The sequence below is a fragment of the Heloderma suspectum genome, chromosome 12, assembly GCF_057233095.1.
Source record: "Heloderma suspectum isolate Gila_16-S chromosome 12, 16-S_ref, whole genome shotgun sequence".
NCBI lineage: Eukaryota > Metazoa > Chordata > Lepidosauria > Squamata > Helodermatidae > Heloderma > Heloderma suspectum.
The window spans coordinates 15,651,778-15,676,458 of NC_139469.1; the positions used below are offsets into that span (position 1 = coordinate 15,651,778).

Here is a 24,681-nt window from a genome sequence, read left to right on the forward strand (position 1 = left end):
CTGTCACTGCGCTGCAGCCAAGACAGAAAGCTGCCTTATATGGAGTCAGAACACTGGTCTAACAAGCTCAAGTGTTGTCTACACGGCCTGGCAGAGGCTCTCTAGGTTTCTAATGGGGGTCTTCCCCAGCCCTACCGAGAGATGTCAGGGACTGAAATTAGGGCCGGCCCTACCATTAGGCAGAGCGAACCTGTCGCTTCAGGTGGCAGGTGCTAGGAGGTGGTCGCAGGGTGTTGGAGGAGAGACCTGTGTACCAGGGGAGGACGCAGTGTTAAAGACAGATTCATCTATCAATCCGGTAGGCTACTGTATATGGTAGAGGAGGCAGCACCATCTTGTTCTTTGCTGCAGGCAGCAAAACGTCTTGGGCCGCCCCTGCCTGAAAATGTTATGGTTCCAATCTGTCAACTGCTGGGTTATGGGCCCAATGTGTTCCCGTTACATCACTCTGCTGGCCAAACGTACTGGCAGAGATGGGATCTGAAGCCTCCGCCCCAAGGAGACTGGCGCCAAAACCCCAGCGCCTTGATCCAAAGCAGAGGTGACACTTACGAAGAATATGTGCTCATTTCATCTGTGCACACGCCATCGACGTTGAGCGCGATTTGTTCCCCTTTGCTGCGGCAGTAGTTGGGATTTAACGTATCAATGGCCATTTCCAGTTCAACCTAAAGGAACGGGAGTTTAATGAGCACAAATGCAACGCTTTTGAAAACAAAACACAAACCTGACAGGGAAATTAGCTACGAATGAATTAAAAACTGTGGTAAAACACAGATAAAAGACTGTGACGGGTCAGATGGCCTTTAAGAATGTATCCCTTTAAGGTGCCAAGAAGGCCACCTCTCTCCACAGAAGCTTGATAGCTTGCCAGCTAAGACTACAACAGAGAAGCCAAGGGCTAACTAGAACCAGCAAGTAGTAAGTGTATGTACAGCACTTTCGAGAGTTCAAGCCACTTTGCACACATCACGTTGTTGTTATCCTTATTTTAGTCATTATTGCATGTATATCCCGCCCTTTCTCCTCTTGCAAGGAACCGAAAGTGGCTTACATGCTCCTCCTCCTCTCCATTTGATCCTCACAACAACCCTGTGAGGTAGGTTAGGCTGAGAGTCAGGGACTGGCCCCAAATCACCCAGTGAGCTTCATGGCCGAGCGGGGACTAGAACCTGGATCTCCGGAGTCCCAGCCCAGCAGTCTAACCACTACATCACGCTGGTATATCCTTACATTTTCACTGTGAAATGAGTATTATCAGCCCCATATTGCAGATGGAGGGGACTTAGCACGTTCCCGGCAGAGTCAAGATTTGAACTAGGGATTTCCAGAGTCAAGATTTGAACTAGGGACCTGGGAATAGGCTTCATTGGGCACGCTGGGACTTACTTCCAAGTAAATATGCATAGGATTGCGCTATTTTGGCCTACAACTCCCATCAGCCCTAACCAGCAAAGCCAACAGTGAGGAATAATGGGAGTTGTGGAGCAAAACATCTGGAGGGCTACCAACTGCCCACACTATACCAGTAAGACAGTTAAATCTCTTTCAGTGGTGGTACATCAGGTGGGAAGGAGCTGAGACAGGCCAAGTTTAAGAATATAGGAATACAGGAAGCTGCCTTATACCAAGTCAGACCCTTGGTCCATCTAGCTCAGTATTGTCAACATTGACTGGCAGCAATGGCTCTCCAGGGGTTCAGGCAGGATTCTTTCCTAGCCCTACCTGGAGATGCCGGGGATCGACCTGGGACTTTCTGCATGCAAAGTAGCTGCTCTACCACAGAGCTACGGCCCCATGTAAGATTGTAATATAGTAAGATTCCCAGATGAGACCCCTCTCCTCTATTAAGCCATAATATTTAAACACCTTTACAGCGCAATCTTATGCATGGTTAGACAGAAAAAACCCACAACTCACAGCATGACCCAGCCAGCTTTAGGGCACAGAATACAGCCCATGGTGGCTGGGGTATGCTGGGAGTTGTAGGACTTTTTTCTGTCTAAAAATGCATAGGATTGAGGCCTTAAACGAACTTTTAAAAAACAGTCTTAAAATTATGCTCAACCTTTTGCTGCTTTGGTTTTATCTTCGCCGAAAGATGGGTCACGTCATCATATGTCATCGAAGCTGGACGAATGGGATACTATGATAAAACAAAGTTGCCGCTCTTATTAATGTAAAAAAAAGAAGTTTGGGCTTCAATGAGTTTTTTTTCAAATAATCCAAAAATACCTGGAACAGATACAGTTTCTCCGACAGACTTTTGGCCAGGTATACGTCAATCTAGCAAAGGGGAGGAAAAAGACATGTTACTTTAAAATTTTATTTTAAATATTTATCTCCTGCCTTTTAGAACAAAGTCCTCACACCGCAGCTTGCAAAATCACAATTAAAAACAATACGATGTAACACATAATGAAACAATGATATAAAAATCAATTAACATTACTTAATGTTTTGTTTTTACAATCTTCAAGTTCTTTCTAAAAACCAGAGAAAGGTCTTGATGACATTCTTGAGGCAAGGAGTTCCAAAGGTGTGGACCCACCACTGAAAAGGCCCCGTCCCTGGTACCTATCAACCTGTTCTTCCCCACTGGTAGGCCAGCCTGAGAACAAGATCCTCTGGGACGTGGGACAGATAGCTATGACATGACAATCCACGGTGAGTTATTTAACCCACAGTGAGGGGCTGGTGCATGTGTGTGTGGGGTGTGTGCGGCCACTATTTTGCATATCTAACCCCCGCTTGGAAGTTGTTGTATCGTGCTAACCCAGAGTGTGGGTTATGCAAGGGTTATAATAGGGTTTGCGTGGGTTATGCAAGGGTTACAGCCTTATTCAGGGATTATTAAAACTAGTATTAGTCACATTCCTGCTCACGTAGTGAGATATACTAGTTTTAATAATGCCTGAATAGGGCTATAGTGAATCTAGTAATTAAGTCTAAGGCCTAGGGCAGCGCTGGAGTCAGCTCAAGAGGAAAATGGAGGACTCTTGTTCCAGGCTGACTGGATCCTAGAGCACTTCTGTTTGGGGGATACACCACAACTTTTTGTGTTCTCGCTAGTGAGCTCATACAGATAACATCAACAGCTGGAGAGTCCAGCTGGGGCAGCCCCTGGGCAACCTTTGCAGGGCTGTTTCAAGATCTGTGCACACTGAGGGAAGGGCAGATGAGGAGAAGCTCTTGAAGAGACCACTTCTGGCCTGAGAGAACTGCTGGTACAGCCACTACCTCAAAAGCCTGCGTGCCATGAGGGGAAAGCAAGACAGGAGAAGCCAGGGAGCTCATGACATCAACTCCTGAGAACAGCCTGGCATACATCTGCTCTTTTATTATGATTTATCTTTGTAAACATGTGTTTTAGTGTTAGAAAGTAAAGGGTAGTATCCAGTGTTAGTCCTACATAGAGAAGACCCACTGAAATGAATGGGACTTAAGTTAGTAGACGTAAACTTAACTCTACATGGGAGAGTTACTCTACATTGGATAGTACACTAAACCGTCTCAAATGCCTTGGCACAATGCCTTGTTCACTATGCCTTGGTGAACAATACAGATAGGATAAAAGAATAAAAACACCATGGTAAAATCATTACTATTTTTAAAAAGAAACCGAGGTCTCATAAGACTGTGGCCAGTCACTCAAGGAAGACTTCCTGAAATAACCATGTTTCAGGAGGTACCAGAAGCAACACAATGTTGGCGCCTGCCTGACCTCCAGAGGCAGCGAGTTCCACAGGAAGGGGGCCACTGAAGGCTCTTCTCCAGATGGACTCCAATCAGGCCAAAGGTCCATGTGGAACCACCAGGAACATGCCCACTGATGACCTCAGTGACTGGGCAGGTGGGTAAGGGAGAAAGCGCTCTCTCGGGTATCCTGGTCCCGAATTGTTTAGGGCTTTATACACTAGTACAAAACCTTAAACCTGGCCTGGTAGCGAATAGGCAGCCAGTGCAGTTCCCTCAGCAAAGGAGTTGCATGCTGAAAAGGGGCAGCTCCTGACAACAGCTGAGCGGCTGTGTCCTGCACTAGCTCCAGCTTCCGGAGCAGCTTTAAGGACAGCACCGCATAGAGAGCATTGCAGGAATCCAGTCTTGAGGTTACTAGCACCTGGACCACTGTGGCCAAGTGATCCCTGTCCCAGAGAAGCCGTAGCTGGCAAACCAGCCAAAGCTGGTAAAAGGTACTCTTAAGCTCCCACTGCCACTTGGGCCTCCAGAGACAGTGATGGATCTAGGAGTGCCTCCAGACTACGAACCTGATCTTTCAAGGGGAGTGCAACCCGTCCAAAACAGGCAATGAGCCTATCTCCCAGACTCAGGAACCACTCACCCACAGGGCTTCCATCTTGTCAAGATACAGCTTCAGTTTACTGGCCCTCATCCGGTTACTGGCAGAAAGAGCTTTAATTTAAAAGATGCCGATATCTTTGCTATTTTTGCCCCTCCCCCTTTGCCTTTGGTCCCACCCACCTCTGGAACGCAGCCCGTGACAGCTTCTCTGAAAATGAGCTTGGCCCCTGGACTTTAAATTAACTTGAGTGTCGCACCCTTAGAACATCAGCTAATACAGAAGTATATCCTCCGAACTTGTGCTTTGACCAGCATCCTACAAAGTGTCATGATTACAGCACTTCATAACTCGCCACTGACTTGAGCAGCAAAAGTAACGGATCACTTGATGCCCAATCAGTCCAGAGAAGACAGACAACATCCTTTAACCCATGCAAAACCTAATTCAATGGATATTTAAAGAAACAAGACGTAGATGCTTACCTCCTGTATAATTGGGTCATCTTCTTCATTTGCCATAGTAGCATCGAAAGAAAAATGGCCCTGGTATATTGTTTGGAGCAAGCTGAAAGAAGAAAGACAGACCACCAAAGGCTGGTGAAGTCATTGTACTCTTTACTCATTCCACAGTAAACATAGCACAGAGGGGGTTGACAAGTGGAAGCCCACAAATTCACTCAACCCGCTCCATCATTTACTTCCTAACTTCTTGCTCAAAGGGAGGAAGAGAGGGCCGTGAAAAAGGGAATTACTTTAGGAATGTGGAAAGGCTTCTATTGAGCCAGGCCATTGATCCAGCTAGCCCAGTACTGTTCACATTGTCCAGCAGCTGCTCTCCAGGGTTTCAGGCAGGATTTGTGCCTACCTGGAAAAGCTGGGTATTGAACCTGGGACCCTCTGCATGCAAAGCATGTGCTCTACCACTGAGCTACAGCCTCTCGAATTTCTCAGCCTTTTCCAGCTCCATAAGACAAGCAGCACTGGAATCAGAGACCTCTTCCCTCCCCCAGCCATTTCTCAGCTCCAATAGCCAGAAGTAGAGAAAAGCGGGGCAAGGATGCAAGGAAGAGAATTCTCACGTTGAATCCCTCTTTGGTCTCTCTCCCGTTCTTTCATTCCAGCTCACAACATGACACCCCCCTTGCACAGGCCATCAAAAAATACCGATGGCATCTCCACACCAGATACAGGGAGGGTTCCGTGCCACTGACCTTGGGTGTAGAGGTGTCACACTACCGTTGCACGTGCCCAGTGGTGGAAGCTACTGCCACAGAGACTCTCCAGGCAAGTGGGCCAAACCGTGATGCTAAATCGCATACACTCATTGTAGCCACTGCATGGGTTGCGCGATGTTTCCATCTGCCTTTATGCATTTCCTATTGAGAAGAGCCCCTGAAAGTAAAAGGGAAGGGAGTGGGCAACTTGTAGCCCTCCAGATGCTTTGACCTACAGCTCCCATCAACCCTAGCCAGCATAGCCAATGGTGGGGGAGGAGTTGTAGGCCGAAACACCAGGAGGGCCACAAGTTGCCCACCCCTGCACTACACTATCCCGGCAAGACAGTTAAAGGTGCAATCCTATGCAAGTTTAGACAGAAAAAAAGCCCTACAACTCCCAGCATGCAGGGAGCTGTAGGACTTTTTGGGGGTGTAAACTTACATAGAATTGCACCCTAAACCTCTTTTAATTGTTAGAACAGTATGGAGGTGTATGGTGGCTTCTGCTGACAGTTGAAGGGGTAGATTAGAGAAGAATAGGAAATGTGGGTAGAGGTCAGGAGGGACAGACAGTTGTAGAGATTATAGCGTAGTGTGGTAGAGCACCTGCTTTGCATACAGGAGGTCCCAGGTTCAATCCCTGCCATCTCCACTTAAGAGGATCCAGTAACAGGTGATGGGAGACATTCTTCCTCGGAGCCTGGAGAGCTGCAATTACCTGTCAGAGTTGACAAACCTGGGCTGGATGGACAAACCCAGCATGCGAGAAAATCCATCTCTTGAACACTGGGATCATCCTCAGACAATGCTTAGTATCATTTCAAATGCTGGCTGCATTAACACCCTTCCCCAACCTGGTGCCCTCCAGATGTTTGTGGACTATAATGCTCATCAACCCTGCCCATGCAGGCTGATGGGAGTTGTAATCCAGAACATCTGGTGGACACCAGGTTGGGGGAGGCGGTAAGAAAGGCTAGAAACTTGTATTTAGAAAGGGATAACACTCCAGTTATTTCAACAGAGAATGTATAAACATTCTCAAAGTTTCTGCTATAGTTTATTATGTAATTAGAGTTGCCAATTTTTTTTTAAACGACCTTCTGTGCCTTTAACAATTTGATCTGCAGAACTTTGCAGGGGATAGCACTGGCAACCCCGCTAGAGTAATCCATTTGGACAATCATAGAATGGTAGGGTTGGAAGGGGCCTACAAGGCCATCGAGTCCAACTCAAGTCCAATCATCATGCAATATTTTATCAGGGCACTGTAATAAATAAGAGCCAACTCAGAAGCTAGAGGTAAGTCACCTGGCCCAGTGAGTCACTCCAAACTCCATGTTAGATCCCACTGATTATTTCTGCAGCAGCTAAGCGAGTTGGGCCCTCCTGCACACTGCCACTCCCTGCTCAAAAGCCTTTTAGTAATTAATAGCGAAAAGCAACACTGGTCTCCATTCTTTCTCCCAAAGTTAACATCGCAGCAGAGAGGGGGAAAGGTGTAACACACACACACATATATATATGCAACTTAAGGGTCAAGTTCAGTCCATCCAAATTATTCTATTTTATATTTAGATCTCAACAGGGTAGCAACATACTTCAGATCAAAGACAGAAAACGTGTTTACAGGGGGAGAGGGGAAGTAAGGTGATTCAGCTTCCTGTGCAAGAGGAAAGGCAGCAGTATGGTCTTAAATTCTGCCCATTAAAAGGCAGCGAACAAGCCTCCCAAATAAAACACCCTGATGTAACCATGCAGCAACAACATCAGAGCAAAGGTGGAAATGGATTTTCATATACACCAAAATAACTCTCTCCTGGACCTGTCCGACAGTAGAATCCCAATCGACCGAATTTGGGGGAAACTTCAGAAGTGATTCTATTTTACCCCTTAAATGAGGGCTTAACTCTGAGCATGTTTAAAGGCTCATAGCTGTAGACTATCGCTGATGTAACTATGCAGCAAGCAAAGGAAGGGCTTTGCAGAACACACACACACACACACACGAAGATCCATTACATATTATTTTCAGGAGACTGGCTGGGGTGGGAAGGAACAGACCTCCTAACCCAGCCCAGGTTTCTAACTTTTATATGTAAAAAGAGAGCGCCGGGGCTTCTTTTCCCACGCCGGATCCAGACATCACCTTTGCAACCCCTCCTTGGATTCTACGGTCCGCTTACTTTGCTATACAAAGATCTGAGGGCCTGCACGTCTCCCCTGCTCCAGTTCATGCCCCCTCCCCAAATCTGCAGCACCAAGGGGGAGGGGGGGCATCCACCATCCAGGCCTTACAAAAAGAAGGACATCCTCAACCCAGAAGCATGCAGAGGTTAAAAAAGAAAAGGCAGTCTGCGTCACACCTTCCTTCCCCTACCTGGTGCTCCAGAGGGGAGAAGGGGGAGAGGCTTCCGTAGCCCCCCCTCTTTAGGCTCGTGGCAACGTGCCTGCAGGTCCTTTGGAGGGGGGGGGGTCTCAGCCAGCAGCCATGTTGCTGTAACTCTACCAAACACGTGGGGAGGTTTAGTTCCTCCTCTTACCCACAATGCTTTCCAGCGATGTGGCATGGATGGGAAGCGAACACCAGGGGGCGCTCCGCGCGTATTCCTGACGCCCCCCCCCCAAACTTTTTTTTTAATCTATATAGATCCTCTGAAAAAAGAGGCGAGAGCAAAACGTACTGGCAGCGGTGGGATTCGAACCCACGCCCCCGGAGAGACTGGAGCCTTAATCCAGCGCCTTAGACCGCTCGGCCACGCTACCGAGATGGTAACCAGTTCCTTCCGTGCCTCACTCATCCCTGCAAACGTAAAAACATTCGCATTCTTGTAATTGCCTTTATTTTGCCTTTATTTAATTGCCTTTGTTCTTATTTTCGAAAGGAAATAAAAATTTCATGGGGAAAATGATTGCACTTTCTTCTCCCCGCAAAAAGAGCTAAAGAAAGAGCTCTGTTCTGGCCATGAAAGTAATTATTATGCAAAGGATATATTATTATTACTATTACTATTATTACTATTATTACTATTATTACTATTACTATCACTATTATTACTGTTGCTGTTACTATTACTATTATTACTATTACTATTATTACTATTACTATTATTACTGTTGCTGTTACTATTACTATTATTACTATTACTATTATTATTATTATTATTGACTGGTTTATCCGGAAGCAACTTCTTGCTGGTTTATCCGGGTAAGTCAGAATTGCAAAGGAAACACCTCGGCAAGCAGATAAAAACAAGAGAACGCCATGCAAGGATGCAGCAGCGCAAGATTCCGGCGGCTACTGCGATGTCATCAGTTTACGTCGTCATTCCTCCTGCTATGAATGGGGGTTGCACAAACTCTTGGAGGAAAAAGCCTGGACAGTTGCTATTTGAATGGAAGCTGCATGGTTCAGAGGCAGTGTGGTGTAGTGGTTAGAGTGTTGGATTGGGACTTGGGAGATCTTGGGGTTCTAGTCCCCACTCGGCCTCCATGGAGCTCACTCGGTGACTTTGGGCCAGCCACTGATTCTCAGCCTAACCTACCTCTAAGGGTTGTTGTGAGGATAAAGTGGAGAGGAGGAGGAGAATCGGGGGGAAGAAAGGTGGGATTTAAATGTAACAAACAAACATCAGGATGGGGCAGAAGCTGGTGATAGCTGCAGGCTTAGATGGCCTTAAAAGGGGATTAGACAAATTCATGGGGGAGAATTGATTTATTATTAAGATTGATATGCCACTTTTTTTGCTAAAAAGCCATCAAGACGGTATACAGCAATTTAAAACAATAAAAAAGAAGAGCATTAGAAACAGTAAAACATTAAAACTACATAATTTAAAGGCTAAACTAAAAGGATATATCTTCACACTCTTTCTAAAAGCCAAGAGAAAGGAGAGCACAATAGTGGTGGTATCAATGACTGTTTGCCATAATGGCTAAATTGAACTGCCATGGGCAGAGGCAGTGCACCTCTAACATAAGAATTGCCAAACTGGGTCAGACCAAAGGCCTATTTAGTCCAGTATTCTGTTCCCTACGGTGGCCAACCACTGTGGCTATGGGAAGCCCACAAGCAAAATAAACAGATCATTGGATCATAAGGACAATTGTGCTGTGTGAACACAGAAAGTACATACAAAAAATACTAACCACTGGTGCTCATCAAACTGACAATCCCTTATACATCAAGCTATGGGGGCAATAGCACCCCCCTGTTCACTTTCCCTGGTTGCTGGGGAGCAACCACAAGGCAGGTACGGTAGGGGTGGGATATTGTCTTCACATCCTGCTTGTGGGCTTCCTAAAGAGGCATCTGGGTAGCCTCTGTGGGAAACATGACCCTGGACGAAATGGTTCTGATCCAGCAGCGCTCTCTTCTTTTGAGTTCTTATTTATTGATTTAAAAATATCTCTTGGCCGCAGAAGCCCTCCCGAGGCAGCGTACAATACTAAATGTTCTGCTGAGATGTTCATACCAGGGATGGGTATGGCCCAGAAGACAAATCCGGCCTTTCTGGGGTCCGAAACGTCCGCGGGTCTCAACCCCTTTCCCCCAACTACCGATCGTTTGGGTTTTGTGCAGCCTTTCCCCCATTCTAAAAGGTTGAAATGCCTCTTCTAGGGCCTAGTTACTGTCAGGAAGAGCTTTACAGTACAATATGCTGGGATTTTTTTTTGTATTTTGACCCCATCCCTTCTGCCGTTGGCCTCGCCCCCTTTGTCTTTGACCCACCACCCCACCACCACTGGAATACAGTTCCCAAGAACCTCTTGGAAACTGAATTTGCCTGTTTGGCTGAGAAAGATTCCATACGCCCGCCATATTTGGAGGCAAATGTGCCATTGCCCCACTGTTCACCACGTGAAAAGGCCCTTCCGCGTGTCAATGAAAATTCAGCTGAAGGTATTCTGGTGTCCAGAAGGCAAAACTTTAAAAACCCATTACAGTGTTCTGAACATGTCAACACCTTCACCTGTTCTCAGAAATCGTAGTCAGGGAGGAAGTGTTCTGCTTCTGATGGTGGCCAGGTGTTGTTATTTGTGGAGCCACAGATCCAAGCCGGGTTTATTTACAAGCACGTCCCACGGATTTCAACAGGAATTCCTCCCAAGGAAGTGTGCATAGGGTTCTATAACCAGTGGTAGCGCCAGTTTTTGGACGGCCCTTGGGCAAGGCCCCCTCAACGGGCCCCCTCCCGCCGTGGTCTACCATCTCACCCCCATGGTCCCCAGCTGCTCTTGCTTCTCATCCTCTTTCTCATCATTGCTACCACTGGCTTGCTTGACCGGCAGAGAGCAAGCAGGCTGTGGCATCTCCTGCTCCTCCTTCTCACCACCACCACTGCCTGGGCCAGAGCAAGAGGCAGGGGAACAAGCAGAGTGCAGTGGCGCACAAGCAGAGTGCAGTGGTGAAGCAGAAGAGGAACAAGTCCAGGGGTCTCTTGTCAGTGGGCCCCTGCTGGGACGTGGGCTCTTGGCAGGTGCTCAACTATGCTACCCTTGACACCGGCCCAATTACAACCAATAGCCATCCTGAGCATAGCCATCTGGGAAACCCCGGAGGGGTGGATTGGAACACCAAGAGGGCCAAATTTAGCCCCCAGGCCTGAGATCCTGCATTTCCAATCTCATCCAGCAAGCTAATGGAGGTTAGTCAGACGCTTCTGGATAATGAAAAGCAGGCCATGATGCGTTTTGCGTATTACCTCCCAGATGTTACGTTGTTTTGGTTTTTACTGTTGCTTTAACGTCCTGTTGATATTTCAGATGTTTATGCATACTGCCCTGGGATCCATGTTTGAATGTGTGGTTTAGAATTCTTTTAAAAATCAGAATGACCACCTCCACTTCCATTGTTTGTCTCTAGCATTTGGTATCCAGAAATAAGCTACCTCTGAATATGGACATTGCATTCAGTGATCACGACTAATACAGAATAGCCATTTATAACTCTCCTCCACAAAAAAGGCAATTTAGGGCAACATCTTATACATGTTGGCTGGGGAATTCTTGGAGTTGTAGGCCTTTTCTCTGTCTAAACATACATAGGATTGCACCTCTAAAGTTGCAATTCTATATAAGTTTCTGGCGGGGGGGAGTATTATTGCACTCAGTGGGGCTTGCTTCTGAGCAGTCATGTATAGTATTGCACTGTACTTATAGTTGGATTGGGTTCATTGTGTCAGTGAATTCTATAAAGCTAATGATGTGTAGTTCAAACAAGTGCTTCCTTTTTTACCTGACCTGAATGTACTGTTCTTCCGTGTAAGTAGATGACCACAAGTTCTAACAGATTCTAAAATTCTATTATTTCTGTTTACTTTTTTCATAGAGTAATCCTATTTACTTCTTTCATACAATAATTCTATTTACTTCTTTCATATAATAATTCTATTTACTTTTTTCATACTATTTCCTTTTTAAATAATTTTTAAAAGCATGCTTCTTTTTAGTTGCGATTTTTGTTTTAAGGACTAAAAAGCCCCGCTCTCTAAAGCTTTCCATGTATGGAGAATGTGCTCCCAGATCTGAACTTTTCCTATTCTAAGGATGTGTATTCTCTCTGGAATTAGCAAGAGAGGCAGGGCCTGTCCTGGATGCAAACTAGGGCTCATGCATGTTAATTTCCAAGTTGCAATTTGCACAATCAATGGGAGAAATATGCATTCAATAAGTATGCAAAATATACGAAAACGTAAACTGTGATGTTATTTTTTTTTTTTTTGTCCAAGCCCAGATCACAGGGAGTTTATGCTGGAAATGTGCTTTGTTAACAGTGAAATTGTACAGATCATTTCAACAAAGCCCTACAGCAACAAAACTAGTTATGAGCAATAAATAAGTCCACACTGATGGGAACAAGAGTCCTGAAATAAAGATGGAAGCTTAGAGTAAGATTCATTCTCAGAAATTTATTGAAAATGTACTCATCACAGCATTGTTATGTTTCCTCTCTTGCTCTGGATAATGTAAACATGATACAGGAACTCAAGTCTTTGCAACAAGCTCAACAAATCTGTAATAACTCCACAAATTCTGCGTACTTGTCAGCAACAATCAATATCCCTCCAGTATCTCTTATTGTAAAAGATACCCCAAAGAGGCCCAATATGAAGCACTGGTAGCAAGAAACTGGGTTCAGGACTTTTTACGTTTGTTACTCAGTAAAACAGGAGGAAGTGAAATCCGCAAAAAGGCATGAACGCAGTAAATAAAAAGTCTGCAGTGAACATCTATCGTATCCTGACTCTTGACATGAATGAACATTGTAGATACTAACAGGGAGAAGTCTACGTTTCTATGGACAGAGAGGTCGTAGATGTACTTCTAAATTGCTCTAACCTCTTGAAGGGTTTGGTGCAAAGGGAAGCAAACTTAATTAACAGTCTAATCTAAAGCCAGGCTGGTTCCAGCAAAAAAATAATAAAAAAAAATGCTTAACAAGTGATGTGCCAACCACCAGGCCGCTGCAAAGTTGAAAACCCGAAGTGGTACAGGGAGGAGGGAGGGTGGGAGATGCTTAGGAACAGAGAGCCACAGGGCTTGTACTCACCTGTAGTGGATGTAGCCTGGACACTAGCACTTTGGATGACTGAGTACTTCTCCATACAAAAATAATTTCTGCATGTAAAAATCTAGATTTCCTGGAGAAAGGTTCTAGCCTTAACCTTCCCCTTGACAGCTACTTTTCTACATATGGGGGATTTGTTCGCCTGGGGGAATATTTGATCGTGTGCAACCCCACTTACGGTTTTGAAGTGGTACTGTCCAGATTAACCACTTCATCTGCTCTTTTTCAAGAACAACACCATCTATAAATGAGGATATTATTTTAATATCACACGAGACAACTGAAATGCACTGGGAATGGAGACATCACAACCACTAATGAAGGGAGCAGATAAAACAAGGCTAGTATGGAAGCAAACATAGAAGCATCATTTGCATAGATGAACAAGCAAGACTACAGTACCATCTTGCAGAATGCGATCAGAAGACTTGCAACGCACTCTTATGCATGCTTACTTGGAAGTAAATCCCATAATGTTCTGACGAAATTGTTACATGCCAGGATTTTCTGTGTTGTTGTCACTGACCCCGTTAGCATGTAACAACAGCCTATTGGTTTTCAGACTTGATTTGTGGAGATTTTTAAAATAATAAAATGATTTTGCAGCGCTAATCTGAGCATGCACAGGCCGTTAGTGAAGGTTTTAAGAGCTAATGTGCTTTTAATTTAAAGCTTTTTGTTTGCAGTCTCTGGCTGTTTTATTATGTTCTGTTCAGCACAGTTGATTGTTTAATAACGAATTGCACCCTATTCTTCAGTTTCTGTTCTCTGCAGGGTGGTGGTAGCAGCATTAATTACTGGTTCCATTATTATTATATCGTGCTGTTTAAACATGCACACAAAATATAAGGCAATCAGTAATTAAAGCTCCTTCCAGTGGAGGGCAGAAGCTGAATTCAATTCATCCCTAAATCCCCAGTGATACTGAACAAAAAGAAATAACATGGGCTAAACCTGCAAGGAGTAAGCTTTTAATCAACACTGCATAAAAACTTTGATGAAGTAAACATTATAGAAGGATCCTGACCATGGAGAAGGGCATTGCTGAATAATATGGTGCTTAAGAAGTGCTATGCTGAATTTCTATTCCGTTGCACTACTAGCTACTTGCAGGAAAGCAATGTCTCAGCAGTGTTAAAGGGCTTCAAGCGGAAGCAATGTCTGTATACTTTTAATTTCCATTGCTCTTGCTATGAAAAAATTCTATCTTCTTTGCTACCTAGGAGTATTAGGCGAAATCGACAATCAAAGTTTGCTTTTTGTCGGCTTGGCCTGACCAGAATTCCAGCTGGAATGTCAAGGTTGACAGTAAAGAAAACCAACATGTTAAATTGCACTAATCGGGACTAAAAACACGAACCCTCAGGATTTCATTTTGACCAGGTCACTTCTCAGAATGTTATTACAATGTGTTTTAAAAAAACACACCAGCAAAATGCCATGAGCTGAATTTTGTTTCTCATTATTCCAGTTTCTGAGTTTACTTCCGCTGTTCATTAAGTATTCAAACACACAGAAGGCTACATGGTACATTCCTCTCATGGGACTGTACCACCTCAGAACGCACATGGAATGTCATTTGTCTGAATGATTAAAATCGTCTTGCTCTTCCAAGTCAGGAAATGATTACAAATCAGCAGAAAAGCTTAGCTCAGGGGTGCAGAACACTTTTACGGTGGGGGGCTGGATTCCCCACCACCAGGCGTTCTGTGGGTCAGAGGACCTAGTCATTAACCTCCCCCCCGCCCTTTCAGCATTTCTCTGTGCCAAGAAAGACACGGAGTTCTGTGCCTCTCGCAGCATGTGAAAAGGAACTGAGCTAGAGCTGGGAAGAACAGCTGTTCCTCCCAGCACTGGCTGAGTCCCTGGCTTTGCCCACTGCCCCCACAGGGATGCCACATGAAGCAACTCGGCCACCACTGGGAAGAGCAGCCGCTCTTTCAGGTGCTTGTGAAGTCCCCCACCACCTACATCGCCGATCGGAGATTAACATCCGGCAGGACATTTTGCAAAGGACAGGATGGCACCCCGTCCCATTCCATGTACAAAAGCTGACTGGACTGGCAGATGTATCTGTCTCCAAGACTAATGATGGGACGTTCTCCCAGGCTACCTTAGGGGCACAGAGTAGCCTGCAAGGCACGCAGTTCTCTTCTTGAACACCTTGCTGCCGCCTCCCACCATCTGCCACCTGAGGTGACTGCCTCACCCTGCCTAATGGTAGGGCCAGCCCTGACAGCAGGGATTCCCTCCTCAGAGGATTTCTCTAGGGGGCATGGCTTGAAGACCAAGCCCTGCCCAGTGGACGGACCCCACGAGGCTCCACAGGCTGGAGTAGGGGGCTCCGCAGGCCGCATGAGGCCTGCAGGGTGGGCGTTCTGCACCCCTGTTCTAGCCCAATCTGTTGTTTGATGGGTAAATATTCCTCTTGTGGTGAGACCAACAGGGCAAATATGCACCCTGAGGTGATATAGTCCTGCAAGAGGGCTGTTCCACATGCTGCCTTGAATGTTTGAATTAGCTCTTAAACTACATCCTTGGGGGATGTTAGGGGACAGGAGACGATTGCTACTTTCTTTTTTTGTTTAAAGAAAAAAAAAAGCTTTTGCTGCAGGAGAAAAACACAATCAGCTAAGTCAGCAGGAGGTTGGAAAGCACCGGCCCCATGGGTCATAAGGCCAGGACATCTTCCACCATCCTGTTCCAGGTGGCAGCAGTCAGATGATGAGGGCTGTTCTGCCCTTGGGTGTTATCATGAATTAGCTGCTGCGTCCTACTGCGAGAGCCAGTGTGGCGTAGCGGTTAAGAGTGTCGAACAGGGACCAGGGTCAGGTTTGATGTGAGGGTAAAGGGGTGGAAGGAGACAGAGCCACGCTGAGCTTCTTGGAGGAAGGATAGGATATAAATCTAATAAAATGAAAGATGAAAAAATGATAGTTCTGAGAAAGAAGGTTTCCTATTTCCACGCTGTCCTCCTGCTCGTCCATAGATTCAGGAATTATGGGGTAGAAGGCTGTCTTCCCCAGTTCCACAACCCAGCTTGTCACACCTATGTCCTACCCTGGAGAATCAGCTCTCGACCCAAGATAAGTATGCATTTGTAACAAAAGAGGCCCAGCCATAGGAAAAAAAAATCTGCATTTTGTAACAGAGCAAGGCTGAGATGGAAGTCAGAGGTGTACAAGAAGTAATCTCCTATCATGCCCACCATAAAGATGCAATTTAAGCGGAGGTCCACTTTATTTCCTCCAAATGAAGAAATAGTTTTCCCTGGTTGGACAATTTTACAAAAATATCAACAGCTCTGAAATGTCAGTCGCAGTACATTTTACCGCTTCTGTTTGTCTTTCAGTTGGAACAGAGTTAGAAAAATCGTCATAAGAAAAACGCAAGATAGATTAACAACACATAAAAAATACATCTTTCCCCCCCTTTCTTCCCACCCCACCCCAAACAAAATAAGAGTCTTTTAGAAAATGTATCCATCCAATATATACAGGAAAACGGCCTCTTTTCCAGTTTCACTCCTCCATCATGGCCCAGGCTTCTTCTGCTTTCTGGTAGTACTGGTTGGCCAATCTGCCCTTCATGGCTTGCATAGCGGCGTCTGCAGCTTCGGTATACAGCTCACCTAGGAAAACAGGATAGAGAATCACACGGAGGGAGCAAAAACGGAAGCTTTCTTCTCACCTGGATGCAACGCAGGCTAGAGTAGCCTTCTCCAAACGGGCCCCTTCCAGATGTGCTGGACTACAACTCCCATCATACCGTGGATGCCTTCCAGATGTGCTGGACTACAGCTCTCACCATCCCGAGGGATGGTGGGAGTTGTAATCCAACACATCTGAAAGGCACCTGGTTGGGAAACTAAACAGGAGAGGTCAAATTAAGACAGATTCACACACAATCTTTTCACGCCCCCCCCCCCCAATGCAAGATTGGTGCTAGTGTTGATTAGTGCCATTGTCAGAGCTCAGCAGTGAAGTGAGAACATGATGATGATATTATATTTATATCCCGCCTTTTTTCTTCCAAGGCAGCTTATATAATCCTCGTCCTCTTCGTTGTATCCTCACGACAACCCTGCGAGGTAGGTTAGGCGGAGAGTCAGTGACCGGCCCAAAGTCACCCAGTGAGCTTCATGGAGGCCGAGTGGGGACTAGAACCCTGGTCTCCCAAGTCCCAATCAAACACTCTAACCACTACACCACACTGTCTCTAAACCATGCAGATTCCGTTCAAATAGCAATTGTCATGGATTTTTACCATGTCTAACCACTACACTACACTGGCTAGAAAAGAAGTCAATTTCCCCCTCTGTTTTGTATGTCTTTTTAAAGGAAAAAAAAAGGCTAGGAGTGGACTGAAGGAAAGGGGCCGGTTTACTGAATCACATCTCTGTTCCTCCCCAAACAGGTTCCTCTGCTGGCTGGTATTAACCAGGAGATATACATCAAGTCCTGCTTTCACCACGTCTTTGTTCTTTCCCTGCCTGCCTGCCTCCAAAGAAAAGGCATTTTGCGGTGTTCACACTGGCCAAACAGCTAGAATCACAACTAACAGCTTCCTCACGGCTGTGAATGTGAAGGTGCCTTCCAGATGAATGACCACAGGCCACCAGAGTACCTGATCTCTGCGGGTCCTTGTTGAGAGCAAAGCCTCCAGTCATCAACATCTCTGCTTCCCTTGCCAGGAGAAGATACCGGGGCTCATCTTGGGTTCCGTCGTATTCCCCGCCTTCATCGTAATCGGTCATGTTCAAAGCTGCATTGTACCAATGCAGTGCTTCCTTCCAGTCCCGGTCTCTGAGTAATTCCGTAACAAAGGCAAACATGAAAAACTCAAGGAGTATCATGGAGGGGGAAAATACATCTGGTTTGGAGCTGCTTGTTATATTAATTGGTCTTGACGTTCGATCCACCCACCAAAGCCTGTAAGAAGGCATTTACGTGCACAAGACTTAGGCTAACAGTGTGACCTAAATCTCTGCTGGATGGGCTGTCATGCACTTATTTAAATGAGCATCTTGGCTAGATAACTGATCACAGTTTTAAAAACCTTTACTATATGGGCCCTCATAAACAGATCGATGTCCCTTCCATTACTAACAGAGATTAAAACCAAACAGGTTAAGATCCCTAACAGGAATTACTGCTTAGTATAAAGGCAAAATCCCTTCTAATCCAGTCTTCCAGGGTTCCGCAGATGACCCCACCCCCTTCCCCTGATTACCAATCGTTTGGTGGTTTCCCAGCTTTTCTGAGGTCCTCCCCCCTCATTCTAAAAGGTTGAAGTGTATCCTCTAAGCTCTTAAGCTTTAGTTACTGCCAGTAAGAGCTTTAAGCTAAAACATGCTGGTAGTTTTGGCCCCGCCCAACTGCTTTTAGCGCCACCCTTTTTGCCTGCAGCCCTGCCCACCGCTGGAATGCAGCTTCTGAGAGCTTCTCTGATACGGAATTTGGCCCTTGGGGTTGGAAGCAGGTCAACACCCCTGCTACAAAGCAACCCTGCATCTGTCAATAATCTTGCATGCTTTCCACTTCCTCAAATCGTGGGACGTTCTAGGTAAGACTAAATCAGGGGTGAGTAACCTGTGACCCTAGGGCAGCATGCAGCCCTCAGACTAATTTCAAAGGACTTCTGCAAGCAGTCAAACCTCTGGCAAGAGAGATCTATCCCTCCCCCAGCAGCCCGCTAGGCAGGGAGGAAGATAGAGAGGGAGGCAAGGGTGGCAGAACGAGAAAGAAAAGGGGAAGCTCTGCCCACGTTTGGCTCTCACCTCACCCACCACTGGCATGCGCCCCTTGACAGATTACCCCTGAGGGAATGGGGCCCAAAACAGAAAAAAGGTTCTCCAGCCCAGCCCTAAAGGGTTGTTTGGATGAGAGAGTACTGGAGACTAAAACCTTAGCAATAGCTGTTCTAGTGAAGACAAACATATTCCTATCAGCAAACATAAGAAGAGTCCAGCTGGATCAGACCAAGGGTCCATCTTGTCCAGCATTCTCTTCACACAGTGGCCAACCAGCAACAGCACTCCACCACCCATGTTCCCCAGCAACTGGTGTGCATAGGCACACTGCCTCTGATCCTGGAGGTAGCATATAGCTATCAGGACTAGCAGCCATTGATAGCCTTCTCCTCCATGAATTTGTCCAATCTCCTTTTAAAGCCATCCAAAGTGGTGGCCATCACTACATCTTGTGGAAGGGAATTCCTGCATCAGATTCCAGAAAACAACTTTGGAGCCCTGCACTCCAACCCAAGAAAAGCTGCACCCCAGTTTCCCGCTAACTCTAGCTAGAAAACTCTTCATTCTCTGGGACGGTTTGCATGATACGACAGCCCATCATGGGTTCATCACGCCTTGAGGACCTGTGGCACCTGCCAGCCAAGCATTATCAATATGCAACCCCCGACCGAGGATTGCCGGGGTTTGTCGTGTTGTGCAAACCCAGATGGCGGAGATTACTTGAGGGTTAAGCAACCCTTGCATAACCCTACAACAGGCTGTGGGTTATGGGAGGGTTGTTTAACCCTCAAATAACCCCTGCTGGTCAGGTTTGCATGACTCGACAACCCCCAGGCAGTGGTTGCATATTCATGATGACGGCCTGCACGTGCTGCAGCAGCGGTAGAGTTAATTAACCCACAATGGGTTGTCGTTATGTGTGAACCAGGCCTCTGTCTCTATGCATTCAAACTGGAAACTGCTATCAGCTGTTTCTATATCCCTTCCCCTCAACTGGAAGGGCATCATGTTTTCTAAGTTCAGGAGGAATCCCCAACTATCAGGAGACCCTCTCAGGTCATCAGGTCCCACTGATGAAACTTCAGCTGGTCATCTGGCTAAGAAGCCAGGCCATCAGCCTAACAAAGGAATGGTCAGCTGGCATCCCTAGTGATACCTGTCAGGAGCGAGGCTTATGCCTGTATCATATGCTCTTGCAACAAGGATCATAGAAGGACGGTCTCCCGCTTCTGCTGCTCTGCGTAAATAATCGAATCCTTTGATTCTATTTTCCTCAATGTCCTATGGAAGCAAAAACAGGAGGTAAAAAAAGAGCTAACACTGGTAAATATTTAGTTTATATACTAAACTATATTTAGTTCCTTCTCATATCTGATTGTATGAAAAGGACGAACTGGTATGGAGGGGTTTTTATGTGGGATCTGAGTCTTCTGGAATGTTTGTCATCATCCTAGTTCAGGATGATCATGGCACAGGAAGGGGAGGAAAGGGATCAGATGGGAAATCACAGGTTCAGCATGGCAGCAGTCCACAGATTTTGTCTGGCCTTGTGTGGTAGCTTGCCCCTTATATGTGGTAGCTTGCCCCTCTAGCCTCTCCCAAGTAGGCACCTATGTCATTTCCAAATCCAGCTCCTTTTGGGCCTGACGGATCCCCGCTGCTTGTGCTCGCAAAGCCAGGCCGTGGGCTTTTCCTGGAATTTGGGAACTGTTTTTGGTTTCCCCACCCCACCCCCTAAACTGCAGCTGCCATCTGCTTAATTTGCACAAACTGTGGCCAAAATTCACTTGATCTGCATACATTGAGGCTGCAATTTGCTTACTTTGCACAAATTCCAGCTGCAATATGTGCAAATTACGCAAATCCCAACTGCAATTTGTGCAAATGTCGATTTATGAAAAAGAAAAAAAAACCCTGAAAATCCACAAGCTGGCCCAACTCAATCTGCATCAAGTCGGGCCATCTTGTAGGTAAGCAAGCCGAAGTCTGTGGGGCCGAGCTTAGGAAAGCTCAGTGAACTTCACCCCATGGACGGATTCCTCTGACATCCCTACTCCTGAGTTCACTGGCACGTGCACAGGGCTCAGGGAAGGGGCTAGCCACCTTCTCAATTCCTGCCCCTCCCCCAATCCCTGCATATAAGCTAAGACCCCCCATGTCCTCTGTGCATATCACAAATAACGTAGAGAAGGGCAGTGGGCCTGTCTTCTTGTGCTGGGATTGGGTAGGTGCTTGCCAGAACAAGATTCCACATTTGTGGAACCCCAAATGTGGTGGTACAACCAGAGGAATAATCTTGACACCATGCCCATCACAGGAGACAGGGACTAGGAGCCATTTCAAATGTTACACAACGCAAACTCAAATCTGCCACCTGGGCAGCCAATCTGGCTTCCCCGATGAGTATATTTGTAAGAACTCGTGTGTTTGCAAAACATACATTTGTTTCATCACACGTCCCAGTTTTAGCTGTACAAAAAATGTGTTAGGTGTCCATCTAAAAATGAAGAGTGTGTTTCTGGTTTTACACGAAATCACAAATGTAAAAGTGTAGGAATGAAGTCGTGCAGCTACACCATTAGTTTCCATTAGGTGTAGGGCCGGGTTACTGACCTGTAGCGTGACTTCGGACAGAATGTGATGGGGCAGCTGAGAGTACATGAGTCCTAACCCAACGATGGCTTCGAGCTCTCCACAGTCTGCCGCATGCTCCAGGTGAAAAATAGCTGATTCTTCATCCCACTCCTGGTCTTTCTCACAGAATCGGCCAGCTTCGTGGTAACGAACCATGGCCAAGTGAACCTATATGAGAAAGACAGAGAGAAAGAGAGAGAGAGGAGAAATCAAGAGAGAAAAATAATTAAAATTAAGATAAATCTGATGGCCAGGTATGGACTCAGCTCCACAAAACATTTCTTAAAAAAATGTTAAAAAAAAACATGCTATTATTATTTATATCTATTCTTACATGGACCTGGTAGTGGTCACCAATCCAGAGGGCTGCCCAGACCCACACCTGCTTAACTTTAGCAATGTCAAAGAGCCAGAAACACCTAAACCGCTCACTACGCCTTGTTTCATGCAACTCTTAAGCAACTGCTTACACTTAAGGCTGCAAGGTATTATCTGAGATTAGTTTCACAAGCCCATTTAAATACTGCCTAGGAAAAGTTTTCTTTCCTTCTCCTATTCACCCAGTGACAACAGCAGTGTAGAGTTGGGCTTCAAGTGTGTACCTTCAACCACCATGGTATAGCAAATCTCAGAGGACAAGTCTGCTTGATGCACGCCAACAACTCTGGGATGTTGAGGGGTTAAACAACCCAGAGTTAACCCAACAACAAACCACGGCTGAGGGTTGGGTTAACTCTGGGTTGTTTAACCCCTAAACAATCCAGAGTTCCTGGGTTCAGATGTCACAATAACTGGTTGATTGAAAGTAGAAGCGACAAGCGTGTAGGAGGCAGCACACTTGCTCACTTCTACTCACCCCTGGCAATTCCTTGGGTAACCAACCCAGGAATTCCTGTTACATGCAAACTGGGTCCTACAAGGTGTGTACAGATGTGCATAAAAACAGGACCTATTTTGCCCTGGAAAGTACATTCACTATGTTGTCAGACATATAAAGTTCCCCTGAGGACTGAGTTCAGGGGGAACAAGTGCCAATTCAAATCAGGAGGGGCTGTGCTGAGCGTTGATTGGCTGAGTGCTTGTGACATCACAAGTACCCTCTCCCTCTACTCCGGAGCAACTTTTCAGCTTAAAAGCAAAGAACTGGTTTTTGTTTTGCTTTTAATCAGGTGCTGTATGATTATTTAGCTGCAAGATCATACAAATGGCACTTAAACAAAGAAGGCAAATAGTCTACAGAAGGAGGAAGAGGGGGGAAACCGATGAGAAAATCAGCATTTGCGTGTGTCATTTGAAGAGCAAAGGCAGAGAAGAGCTGGGTACACTCTGCATGAGCAAAACAACAACAGATTCTGGCTCCTGTTTTTATGCATGTCTGTATGCATCCTGAGAAATAAAAGAGATGACCCTATGTTAAAAGAAAGTTTTAGGAACCTACAATTTCCTACTGAATTTGATTGACTCAAAGCATGTCTGGCTTGGAGGTACCTATATTCCTGATCACACACAGGAATGCACAACCGAAAGCACCAGATGGCCCATTGCCCTGGGGCACCCTTGTCCCAATGACATTTTGGTCCCACTGGCTTCCCCAAGTGAAAGACCATGTAAACACTGGCTTAAGTTCTGTTGCACTGGAAATTGGAAATGCAAACCACTCCAGAAGTGCAACTGATCTCCAAAACAGAGATGGTCCCATGTAGCATGGGTGTTGGATCTCAGGGCTGTGGGCCAAATCTGGCCCACTTGGGATCCCATTCCAGTGTTCTGGGGGTTCTCCAGAGGAACCTGCCCCTGCCCATCTCCTTTTCCCACAATCACTTTTCGCTTGGTGGTTTCCCGGCTTTTGTGCAGATTTTTTCCCCATTCTAAAATGCCTCCCCTAAGGCTTAGTTAAAGGTAAAGGTAAAAGGTGAAGGTGTCCCCAACCGGTCGTGTCCAACTCTAGGGTGTGGTGCTTATCTCCATTTCTAAGCCGAACAGCCAGCGCTGTCCGAAGACGCTTCCGTGGTCATGTGGCCGGCATGGCTGAACACCGAGGTGCACGGAACGCTGTTACCTTTCCCGCCAAGGCGGTACCTATTTATCTACTTGCAATTTCTTGCTTTCGAACTGCTAGGTTGGCAGGAGCTGGGACTGAAGACGGGAGCTCACTCCATCATGCGGCACTCGGGTCTCGAACTGCTGTCCTGCCGACCTTCCGCTCTGCAGTTCAGCGTCTTAACCACTAAGCCACCGCGGCCCCCACAGCTTAGTTACTGAGTGGTAATTAAGGTAATACAATAGGCTGGTATTTGACCCTGCCCCATTTTGCCTCCAGCCCTGCCCACCATTGGAATGTGGCCCCCAAGAGCTTTCCCAAAACTGAGTCCAGCCCTCAGGCAGAAAGAGGCGCAAGACCCCTGCCAGGTGGGATCTACCCTAGTGACAGTAGCGCCAAAGCAAGGAGTAGAACAGGAAGTATCCCACAGGAGAGATACCAACTAGCACATCGGTGATGGGAAGTTATTGGCGTTACTATTGCTGGTATTGTGTCTCAGCTGCTTTGGTGTCCATACTCCTCCTGCTAGTCTGTTTGGATTAGCAGTGATCAGCACAGGAACTGGCCCAGTCACTGTGAAGTTTGCTAGTGTCAAGCTCCGTTCAAAGCACACTAAGGCCCAAAACTATACATGACAGCAGCAGACACACAATTTTCAAAGTTCCTATTCTGCACCTTGCTGAAAAGTGAGCAGAAGTGAGTGAGCGTGATGGTTTCCCAGGACCTAAATTGCTCCGCTGCAGCTAAACAACCCATGTCCAAACCCGGAACTCCAGGTTTATTGTGAGGCTTGTAGTTTAACCATGGGTTAACCATGGGTTCCAATTCTGGTACTCTCGCCTGCAACAACCCAGGGTTCCAGGTTCAGACGTCACGATAAACAACCTCAGGATGGAGCATCCCTGGGTTGTTTAGCTCTTCCCATTCACAGCGGAAGCAATCAAGCTGTTGGGAAACCACTCACTTGCTCGCTCCCACTCGTTCATGACAACCTAAGGTTTAAAACAATCCTGGTTTGGTGTGACGTGTGACCGTGGCCAGTGTTAAGCACTCCGCAGAAGAACTTCTCTTAACTGTTCACTGCTACTGAGGAAATATCAACTGATCATCCCTGAATATTAAGGCCAAACTAGACATTTTTGTTTTACTAATTACAACTTCCATGGGA

The 24,681-nt window shown here is 46.2% G+C and overlaps 2 protein-coding genes and 1 non-coding gene across 17 annotated transcripts in view; all 3 read right to left on the reverse strand.

Moving 5' to 3' along the window:
- POLR3E (RNA polymerase III subunit E) overlaps positions 1 to 8,038 on the reverse strand; it is a 51,336-nt gene extending 43,298 nt beyond the window's left edge. For 3 of the 9 annotated variants that reach the window (XM_084818489.1, XM_084818492.1, XM_084818486.1), the window contains exons 1-5: positions 7,897 to 8,038; positions 4,786 to 4,867; positions 2,236 to 2,286; positions 2,069 to 2,146; positions 553 to 668 (exon numbers count right to left, since the gene is read on the reverse strand). In XM_084818489.1, the coding sequence (XP_084674615.1) occupies positions 553 to 668; positions 2,069 to 2,146; positions 2,236 to 2,286; positions 4,786 to 4,821 (281 nt within the window). In that variant the 5' untranslated portion in view covers positions 4,822 to 4,867; positions 7,897 to 8,038. Of the gene's footprint in view, positions 1 to 552; positions 669 to 2,068; positions 2,147 to 2,235; positions 2,287 to 4,785; positions 4,868 to 5,513; positions 5,695 to 6,125; positions 6,238 to 7,702 lie in introns of all 9 variants that reach the window. The other 6 variants (XM_084818490.1, XM_084818487.1, XM_084818491.1 and 3 more) reach the window with 4 other exon arrangements.
- Positions 8,039 to 8,200: 162 nt separating this feature from the next.
- On the reverse strand, positions 8,201 to 8,282 carry TRNAL-AAG (transfer RNA leucine (anticodon AAG)). The gene has a single exon. It is a non-coding gene; the product is annotated as a tRNA-Leu (tRNA).
- Positions 8,283 to 12,407: 4,125 nt separating this feature from the next.
- The window catches only part of EEF2K (eukaryotic elongation factor 2 kinase), a 70,858-nt gene continuing 58,584 nt past the window's right edge, over positions 12,408 to 24,681 (reverse strand). For all 7 annotated transcript variants that reach the window (XM_084818499.1, XM_084818496.1, XM_084818498.1 and 4 more), the window contains 4 exons: positions 21,452 to 21,640; positions 19,995 to 20,119; positions 17,713 to 17,891; positions 12,408 to 16,717 (listed from right to left, as the gene is read on the reverse strand). In XM_084818499.1, coding sequence (XP_084674625.1) covers positions 16,608 to 16,717; positions 17,713 to 17,891; positions 19,995 to 20,119; positions 21,452 to 21,640 — 603 coding nt within the window. In that variant the 3' untranslated portion in view covers positions 12,408 to 16,607. The remainder of the gene's footprint in view (positions 16,718 to 17,712; positions 17,892 to 19,994; positions 20,120 to 21,451; positions 21,641 to 24,681) is intronic.